Source organism: Phallusia mammillata, chromosome 7, assembly GCF_965637545.1.
Source record: "Phallusia mammillata chromosome 7, kaPhaMamm4.hap1.1, whole genome shotgun sequence".
NCBI lineage: Eukaryota > Metazoa > Chordata > Ascidiacea > Phlebobranchia > Ascidiidae > Phallusia > Phallusia mammillata.
In genome coordinates, this window is record NC_137258.1 from 12,068,791 (window position 1) to 12,078,063 (window position 9,273).

Genomic DNA, 9,273 nt, shown 5'->3' on the forward strand with positions numbered 1-9,273 from the left:
GCCTAATATTCTTTTTACGGTTCGTTCCAAATTTATTCAACCGTAACGTAAAAGGCGGAAGGAAGACCGATTGAGCTGAACGAATGACTGCGCCTACGTTTTGTATTGCTTTGACAGTTGAGCACGGAGCGTCGAAGTTTTTATTTGTAGCTGTAAAAATAATTGTTTTTCTAGGTATTTTTGTTTGTGCTAATATACACGCATTGTTCGCGTTGACTGACCAGAGTCCGCGAATCAACAACAAGGAACGCAGGTGATCTTATTTTGAGCACCGCCTCTAAAACTGACATAATTTTGTTGGACTGTAAAATATCTTTTTACGTAATTGGAATAGCTGTCAACATTGTCAGCATTTTAAATTGTCTTATTTTGCAGACATGGCTGATGTTTCCAATTTTGGTGTGAAGCCTATTTCCTGCCATGCCTTCAACCATGACCGCTCACAACTTGCACTCAGTCTGAATGACAATGATGTGCAAATATACAAAAAATCAGGAAAGAAATGGGACCTCATTCATACTTTGAGTGAACACACCCTAAAAGTAACAGGTAAACATATGTCATTATAGACACAACTTCAGTTTTCTACTTCTTTCATGCTTATTAGGGATTGACTGGGCACCCAAAACAAACCGCATAGTGACATGTGGGGCCGACCGGAATGCATATGTGTGGCAGTTGACTGATGGAGTTTGGGTTCAGGAGTTGGTGAGCTGTTTGATAAACTGTAACTCTGAAATATAAAGTGAAACTATAAAGTATATTTGTTGCTTTCAAGGTTATTTTGAGGATCAACCGTGCTGCTACATGTGTGAAGTGGTCGCCCGAGGAAGACAAGTTTGCTGTAGGAAGTTCTTCCAGAATGATTTCTATTTGCTACTTCGAAAGTGACAACAATTGGTGGGTTAGCAAACACATCAAAAAACCAATCAGGTGAGCACCAATTTGAGTATACCTTTATTTTTTGTAGTATTGAAACAATAAAATAGGCAAATGTCAATGTCATCCTTAACTTTGCAGGTCTACTATTGTCACCCTTGACTGGCATCCCAACAACATACTGCTAGCTGCTGGCTGTTGTGATTACAAGGCATATGTGTTTTCAGCATATATAAAAGAGATTAATGCCAAGCCTGGGGCAACTGTTTGGGGAAAGAAAATGAATTTTGGAAACATTATGCAAGAAGTTGTGATGCCTTGTACTGGATGGGTATGTTTTCAGCAGTGTAGTGCAGTTTTCAAATTTTGTTCAAATTTTGTCATTTTTAAATCTAGGTGCATGGGGTATCATTTTCCCCCAGTGGCAATCGCCTTGCTATGGTTTCTCATGGGAGCATTGTGTCAGTTGTGACTGGTGGTGCAGAATTGGTGGGTTTACGCACTGAGCATCTGCCATTCAATGACTGTATTTGGATAACTGAAAACAGCTTTGTGGCCGCTGTAAGTTGAGTTACAGGTTGTAAGTCCCACGAACCTTGTTTGTTAAATCTGATTTTATTTTAAGGGACATGATTGCAACCCTATGTTGTTTACTGTTGACGGTGGATGCACAAAGGTAGATTTTTCATGCAAGCTTGATCAACCACCAAAAGCTGGTGGTGGGGGACGTGCAGTTTCTGCCATGAATATGTTCAAAATGATGGATAAAAAAGGAGCTGTTGAAACGGGAGGCAAGGAAATTGATACAAAACATAAAAATGCTATTACACAGGTAAGCAATGTCATAAACTCTTAATTGCTTAAAAAAATACACTTTTGACCAGCGAGTTTTGTTTTAGTTGTATGCATATGGACCAAATAAATTTTCAAGTGCTGGAAAAGATGGAAATGTGATAGTTTGGGATGCAAAGTCCCTGGAATCCTCCATTGCTGGTCTACGCATTGCTTAACTGAAGATCTAACGCAGTATATTTCATATAGTCAAGTGTAAAAGTAATTCCTGCTCCTATTATCATGTATCGTGTGATTTTCTTGCACTATTCGGCAAAATAAATTTGGTTAGAGCATAACCACAGAAACCTTTCAGTTCAAGTTTTTATATTTAAAGAATGATTGCACCATCGCGATAGAAACATTTAACAACAGTCCTTAACTATACCATTCCAAAAACAATAAAGAAAATGAACACATTACAAGAAAAAATAAAATCCAAACTCTAAACCCAGCATTGTTCTTGATTGCCTACAAATATGTATAAAAGGGATAGTATATTTGACAAAATAGCAAACATTTGGAGTAATAAATTCTATTTACCTCGCGTAGCTCTTCATTACCATCTTTCACATTTTCTGAACTTTCAACCACTGTTTCAGAAATTACATCAATTTGTTCAGATTGTTGCAATACCTAAAAATTTAACAATATGGCAGTTTGACTATTTCATACCCATCTTTCCTCATCACATTATAAACCTCCAATTGGAAATATGAACTGCTGTTGCATAATCCACCAATTTTTGGCATTAATAGATGAGACATATGAACAACACTATCATACCTGCTCAGTAAACATTTCTTGCAATTTAACAATTTCCACCACTTGGTTTTCAATGGCATTGACCTCATCCATCATACTGTTCATATCACTCAGCAATTGAACATTCTCTTGCTCATACTAAAGACAAACAGTTGGTAAGTCAAGTAACCAAAGTAAATTCACAAGAACCTTACAATTGCTTCCTCATCAGATGATAGTTCATCATCAGGGTTATATAAATGAACCGGTGCTTTAGGAGTGAACTTAGTTTGTTCTTCTTGTTCAACAGGAGTAGTTTTCCTTGTGCCATTAGACTGCAAACGAGACCTAAAAATCCTCAAATTTAAACAAAGACAGGACTCACTGTCATAAAAAAATGAAACTTACATTAAGCGTTTGTCAACGACTTGTTTTACACGAATTGCTTTTTGCTCAGTGTAAATACGACAAACACTTCTTAAATACTTTTGTATAAGATCAATTGTGTATTTTTTATGGATATCAAGTTGATTTGGTGACCCAGGGTCTTTTACTTCTAAAAATAAAATTAAGTGCTGTAAAAAATCACTCAAAACAAGGGTAAATAAGTCAACCATACCTGATGTTCTTAAGTCTAACAAAGCATTGGAACAACTTTTAATGATAGCTTGACTATCGACATCTACTTTGTCTCGTTCCAAATCAGTGAGTTCATTATGCTGTCCAACACCTCCAATATAAGCTTTTCGATTTTTTAACAAAAAGTCCCTCAGCTGTGTTATGCTTTCAACCTAATTCATAAATACAAAACCATTGTGGTGTTTAAGCTAGTTTTGGTTAGGTGTGGCTTACAAAAGGTTGGCTAAGACAACAGAAGGGATTTGTAGCTAAAACTGTGTATCAATGTATTTTATTGTTGCTGAGTTAAAAACGATCCACTAAACAACCTAAAAAATAATTTCCAGCTGAGAAAGCACTTGAGAAACCTGATAATTAGGGCCAAAATCCTTGTTTATTTAGTCTAAAGTATAAAACACATGAGTTAACAATCAAAGATATGTTTAATAGAATTTAAGAACACAATGTTGGTTTAAATGTATTTTAACGACACGCTTAACAGTTACTTTCACGTTTGAATGATTTTAAATTTGATCTAATATTTTTAGTGAAATAAAACCTGATGCAAACTTAAGTAGGATTAACTGTAACACTAATAGAATTAGCTGTTGTTAGTAAATCTTTATTTGCAATTTCCAGTATGTTTAAACTTACTAGGTCTTTGCATTTAACTCCAAAAGACGTTTTAGGCTTTTTAGATCGAGTGGCCAATAATAACGAGCCTGGAATTCCATCCCTTTTCTTAACATCCTTTAAGGCTGAAAGAAAGTCTGCTGTTCGGTCAATCATAGTTTACGCCCGTACAGACAACAGCGTTTTGTCGAAACTGTAAAATAAACCATGCAAAATCATCAATATTTAGTGACAGCAGTGACTGACGTGGCAAACAGCAATCGGATTCCTTGTAATCTTTTAGGTTTATCTTACGATTCCTAAATATTCAGGAACTTTTTTAATTAACTATTTTACAATGTCGCTTTAAAGTGCGTAACTTGCATACCTACTTAAACAGAACAAGAAATCACCAGCAACACGAATCAAGAATCAGCTGATCAGCTGCATAAAAGCACAACAAAATAGGAAAATCATGTACACAACAAAAAGTGACATGCTTTTGACATTGGTTCGTGTAAAGCAGTGGTTCTCAAAGTATGGGTCGCGACCCAAACATGGGTCGCGCAGGGTCAAAAAATGGGTCGCGCTATAGTGATTGAACGAACTATTACTGCATTAAGCAAACACAAACAAACTTACTTAATGCAGTAGCAAAGTCAACTCACTCGACCACGTTGTACAGTAAAATGAACCAATCATTACCATATACAGACGACAATAGGCTTCCAACTTTACTGTGACGCACATGGCGATTGTAACGTCGTAACACGGGGAATAGTAGGACAAGTATTCGTACAAGGAAACATGTTTAGATTTGGGATTCACTTCTATCAACGATCATGCTGCAAAGCCACTATGTGTGTTGTGTTATGTAGTGTTGTCGAACGAATAGGCCTCGTTAAGCCTGCAGCCATTTTGGCATGCTATGCGGCGACGACGTGGCCTCGAAATTGCAGTCCGTTTCGTTGTCGAACAGGACAGTTAAAAGTCGAATCACAGAATCACAGACTTTTACTGAATATAAATATCAAGTGGTCTCTTGAATGAAAAATAGAGGCGTGCATTGAAGAATTATGAAGGACAAATTTCAATTTAAGAAACACGCTACGATAAATCAATCATTGTTTCATAGTACTGTGTACTACAACTGGCTGTCTGCGTCTTTTTTCATGCATATCAGAAGAAAATAAATTTTTTGATCACAGTACGCCAGGCCCATTGAAGGCGCTATACCGAATCAGCCGGTCACCAAGCATTCACCACCATATGGCAAGGCATAGGCTAGAAAAATCCAGCCTGCGGTGGGATTCGAACCCACGACAGGAGTCTTTCCGGGACTCGCGCTCTACCAACTGAGCTACAACAGGCCCAGTGTAGAATCCGCCGAAAGTCGAATCACAAGCACCGTTGCCTGCCTCGTATGCTGCACATATCAGCTTCGTAGTAGGGGATCGCCAGATATGTTCATCTTAACATTTTTTGATGTTTGAAGCTTGGGTCGTGAGATGTTCATATAACTCAGATTTGGGTCGCGGTCAAAAACGTTTGAGAACCACTGGTGTAAAGTGTAAGCAAAAGTATATCGGTATTCGTTTGAAGTAAAACGAATGTGAAAAATGCATAAAAAAATTGTGTCATAAATGTTCGACAAATACGCATATGTCAATACAACATACACAAGTTTGCCAATAGAAATACAACTGCAGAAAGGGGGACTAAATATTTTTGATGGAACTAATACGTTGAAAAGTACATTTTAAGGATGTCTGAAAAAGGCAAATCACTTTGCGATATGCATCCAGACATCATTCGTATTCGAATGCATTCGAATACAGGTTTTGCCACCTTCATGCTGTATTCGAATGATTTTGGTTTTCGTTCGATAGTGCATGAATACAATTCGAATAGTTGTTGTTATCTTTTGAACCAACAATTCATGAATCCAAAAGCTTGAGGAAAGTTATTCGAATACAATTCGAATTGTTGTAGGTTTTTGCCAACCTAAGAATTTGCAAATTCGAATACACGATATTTTTTACAAATACAATTCGAATTGTTGTCGGCCTTTGTCAAGGTAACAAATCGTAAAATCGAATACATGACTACATTTTTACGAATACAATTCGAATCGTTGTCAGCCTTTGGGAACGTAAGATACGTAAAATCGAATACCGTATTTGCTCGATTGTAAGCCGCCCTCGTTTATAAGCCGCCCTCGATTGTAAGCCGCATGTTGAGGTGTTAATAAAATAATGTAAGCCGCACGCTGGAATTTTAGATACGATTGTTTCTTAATACATCTTTCTGTAGTTATATGGTACGACTATTTGCCCATATCTGTTAGTTACGTTGATAACTGTACCCAACAGAACGTATATCGACGTATAATCTGTACACGCATACATGTTTTGAACCCCAAACAATTTAAAATGTTGGAGTGTAGAAATGATTTCGGTATAAAATTAAAATATAAGCCGCCCTCGATTGTAAGCCGCCCTCGATTATAAGCCGCACAAACGGCAGCTAAAAAACAATATAAGCCGCGGCTTACAATCGAGCAAATACGGTACATGACTTCACTTTTACGAATACAATTCGAATTGTCGACTACCTCCAGACTAGGAGTAGTCGCGAATATTTTGCTGCATATTTTTGCCGAATAGATTCGAATACAATTCAAATGAGCAGTGAATGTGACCTGATTTGACAATTTTTGTTTATGTTACGAAACAATGACACATAGAAGTTCAATTGTGACGTTACATAAATGGAATTGTGTTACAAAGCTTGCAACATTGGGCATGACAGGTGAAGCATGTTTTGGAAGCAAACATCTAACGGAGATTTAAATCAGTTATGCCAGTGGTTCTTAACCTTTTTGGTGAGGTTTCCCACTAAAGTCAACCACCAACTTCGAATTTCCCCCTTTGTTATTTTTATAATGATGTTTTGTGCCCTACGTTAACTAAACAAATTATTCTTCAATGAAATAATTTTGTGAAGCGATTTGGTCTGGAACTCCAAAGGTATACTGCAATCTTATTTAGTTTAAATAGTGCTTCTGTGAGAGATTAAGTTTTTGGAATTTTGAAGAGTCTCCTCTACTTGCAATAGTAATTTATTGCATCATAATCAACAAAGGAAAGGCTTTTATTCGCGCACAATAGCAAAGTCATTGATACTTTTAGTCTTGTCTGTGATGTAACAAACGGCCTTTCGATTAATATGTGTCTTGTAAGCCTTGCTGAAATCTTACATCTTTTTACGGAAAAAATATTAGTAAAGTAACTTTCAACGATTAATTCAAAGCCTTGTTCGACCCTCGGGCCCGAGTTTGGTTACCTGACTTAGATAGTTTCCCTCTGAAAACATTAAATTTCCCACCGGTTAAGAACCACTGAGTTATGCTAATGTGGCAAAAAAGCTCGTTGGTTTACATTTTTACCAACAAATTTGCAAATCATAAACCCATGTTACTTTTTGATCGAATACGTTCCAACTTCGGGGCTCTTTTATTTCTTTTATTTTCCGCAACTACAAGTATCCGAATCGGTGCATTCGAATACTATTCGAATTGTTTGCTTCTTACAACAACTGAACAATTCTTGAATATAAATTACTAGAACTATTAATACGAATACAATTCGAAGCCACACAAACGGCAGCTAAAAAACAATGTAGCCTAAGCCGTGGCTTACAATCGAGTAACGGTATTTGCTGTTGATACAGCACAGGACGCAGGTGTATTACTTTTGTTTGAACCAAACGGTATCGCTGAAACAAGACTTTTGAACTGGATTTTATTTTTTCTTTGTTATAGGCCTACGTTTTGGGATGTTGCATTGTCACATTTCTCCCCCAATGATACATCTTATGTTTGTTACGTGCTATAGGCCTACAGTTTACCTGCAAATGGTCTACCCCTTTGCGCAACTCGACAATCGTTAACTGCAGTTACTGTGCTACTGTGGGTGGCGTTCTAGTCTAGTCTGACATCGATTAGCGGGATGAACTGCTTCCTTTCGCGAACTCAGGGAAACATGAAGATTTTATGTTAAGTTAGTATCACTTGATTTAATACGATACTTTGCCGCCAATTGCTGAGATATTCCATGTGCTTTCAATGTTTTTCCTGTTAAAATCACTTAATCTTATTCTATAGGCGGTAATGGGCTAATTATCATTATGGTGCATCACGAACAGTCGCAGTCAAGACTCTAAGACTGCAAGCCTTTGGTGCTCCCTTCGAATTCGCTTCGAGGATCTCACATCGGGAATAGCTCCGTTATGGCTGGTAAAGCTATGTGGCCGTCGCGCGTCATTCCGAAAGTTAACCGGCCCATTGCAAAAAAAAGCTGGTGTCCCATGGAACCTGTAATTCGCGACCCACGTGGGGTCGTTTGTCCTTTTACGGGGGTTCGCAGAGGCTTTTTGATAAACAATAAAAAAGTTAATAGCCTACCAGTACATAAAGTAAAACATACATAAGCAATCCAAGGCAAATATCGTTCTAAGTTATATCTATTGAATGTGAAAAAATGTGGAATTGTTTTTAAATGGGGCCGCGAGTTAGCCTACATTTGATTGTTAAAGGGAGCCGGAAGATAAAACAGGTTGAAAAACACTGCTGTGAATAGTAGTAATTATCATGATTCCAAGAAGATATTATTGAACATTTATAATAGTTTCCACCCAGAAATGTTTCCCAAGTCATTAGTTGATAGTTTGTATTGCCAATGTTGTGTAGTGGCGTGCCGCAGCCGTTTTTAAATTTTAGTTCAAAAAAGCAACCCATGTTTAATAATTACATGCTCGATGTAAAGTCATCTACACCAAATTACGTTTAGAAAAACAAAGCCCCGAAACTTGCGGCTCTAATGACAATTGATATTTCATTAAGGTGGCGGTAACGAGTTTTGTACCTTTTTCAACGGACATTTGTAAACAGCCAACACGCAATATCATACCACCTGTCCAAAGTACATTTACGCCAGACAAAGATAATACGCTGTTGCAGATTAGCCCAAGCAGTTTTACCGAGGTTCAGGTTGCTTTTATCTGTGTGGCATTTTTTATTTTTTATTTTGTAATAAATCAGTTTGCTTGTATCACCAGATCTTGCAGAAAAATGAAGTACTGTATACTAATAACATTGCTGCTGGTGGCCGCGGTCAACGCTGCTATTGAATACAAAGACTGTGGATCGCAGGTTGGGAAGATTAAAAGCATCCAGATATCAAAATGCAATGCTAGCCCCTGCCAACTGCAAAAAAGCAGCAACTACTCTGTCAACATCACTTTTGAAATAATGGAACCCACCGACTCAGTCAAGGCCGAAGTGATTGGTGTTTTAGATGGCGTATCAGTGCCCTTTCCTCTGGCGAATAGCGATGGCTGCAAGAACAGCGGCCTCAAGTGTCCTTTGCAAAAGGGAATGACGTACAGCTATGTATCTACTCTTAGTGTATTAAAGAGTTACCCAAATGTAAAGGTGATTGTGGAATGGAAACTCTTGGATACGGGCGGAAAAGTAATAGTTTGCTTTGCAACACCAGTGGAAATTGTCGGATAATTTTTTTTCAATTT

General features: G+C 37.6%; 3 protein-coding genes and 1 non-coding gene across 5 annotated transcripts; 2 read left to right on the plus strand and 2 right to left on the minus strand.

Annotated features, from left to right (window-relative positions):
• Window positions 1–76: 76 nt before the first annotated feature.
• LOC145237634 (actin-related protein 2/3 complex subunit 1A-like) lies at window positions 77–2,018 on the plus strand. The gene is made up of 8 exons (XM_080100574.1): window positions 77–253; window positions 376–549; window positions 608–708; window positions 779–933; window positions 1,021–1,210; window positions 1,276–1,440; window positions 1,505–1,711; window positions 1,779–2,018. Exons 2-8 carry the CDS (start codon window positions 378–380, stop codon window positions 1,887–1,889), a joined length of 1,101 nt encoding a protein of 366 aa, XP_079956700.1. The 5' UTR covers window positions 77–253; window positions 376–377; the 3' UTR covers window positions 1,890–2,018.
• A 2-nt stretch (window positions 2,019–2,020) lies between these two features.
• Window positions 2,021–4,289, minus strand: LOC145237635 (syntaxin-18-like). Of its 2 annotated transcripts, none has more exons than XM_080100576.1 (8): window positions 4,077–4,289; window positions 3,727–3,898; window positions 3,074–3,245; window positions 2,863–3,010; window positions 2,670–2,802; window positions 2,497–2,613; window positions 2,254–2,346; window positions 2,021–2,181 (listed from the first exon to the last, which is right to left on the minus strand). In XM_080100576.1, the coding sequence occupies exons 2-8, from the start codon at window positions 3,859–3,861 to the stop codon at window positions 2,089–2,091; spliced, it is 891 nt and encodes a 296-aa protein (XP_079956702.1). In that variant the 5' UTR covers window positions 3,862–3,898; window positions 4,077–4,289; the 3' UTR covers window positions 2,021–2,088. The 2 variants fall into 2 exon arrangements, with proteins under 2 accessions (XP_079956702.1, XP_079956701.1); XM_080100575.1 differs by having other exon boundaries at window positions 4,073–4,289.
• Window positions 4,290–4,980: 691 nt separating this feature from the next.
• Window positions 4,981–5,055, minus strand: Trnas-gga (transfer RNA serine (anticodon GGA)). Its single transcript has one exon. It is a non-coding gene; the product is annotated as a tRNA-Ser (tRNA).
• A 3,760-nt stretch (window positions 5,056–8,815) lies between these two features.
• On the plus strand, window positions 8,816–9,259 carry LOC145238986 (NPC intracellular cholesterol transporter 2-like). The gene has a single exon (XM_080102283.1). It carries the CDS (start codon window positions 8,816–8,818, stop codon window positions 9,257–9,259), a length of 444 nt encoding a protein of 147 aa, XP_079958409.1.
• Window positions 9,260–9,273: the final 14 nt, after the last annotated feature.

Coding starts and splice junctions, on each gene's coding strand:
- LOC145237634 (XM_080100574.1), top strand. CDS start 378: ATGGCTGATGTTTCCAATTTTGGTGTGAAGCCTATTTCCTGCCATGCC. Junction 934..1,020: donor CACATCAAAAAACCAATCAG/GTGAGCACCAAT, acceptor TTAACTTTGCAG/GTCTACTATTGTCACCCTTG. Junction 1,211..1,275: donor TGATGCCTTGTACTGGATGG/GTATGTTTTCAG, acceptor TTTTAAATCTAG/GTGCATGGGGTATCATTTTC.
- LOC145237635 (XM_080100576.1), bottom strand. CDS start 3,861: ATGATTGACCGAACAGCAGACTTTCTTTCAGCCTTAAAGGATGTTAAG. Junction 3,246..3,726: donor GAGTTAAATGCAAAGACCTA/GTAAGTTTAAAC, acceptor TTTATGAATTAG/GTTGAAAGCATAACACAGCT. Junction 2,803..2,862: donor GTCGTTGACAAACGCTTAAT/GTAAGTTTCATT, acceptor GAGGATTTTTAG/GTCTCGTTTGCAGTCTAATG.
- LOC145238986 (XM_080102283.1), top strand. CDS start 8,816: ATGAAGTACTGTATACTAATAACATTGCTGCTGGTGGCCGCGGTCAAC.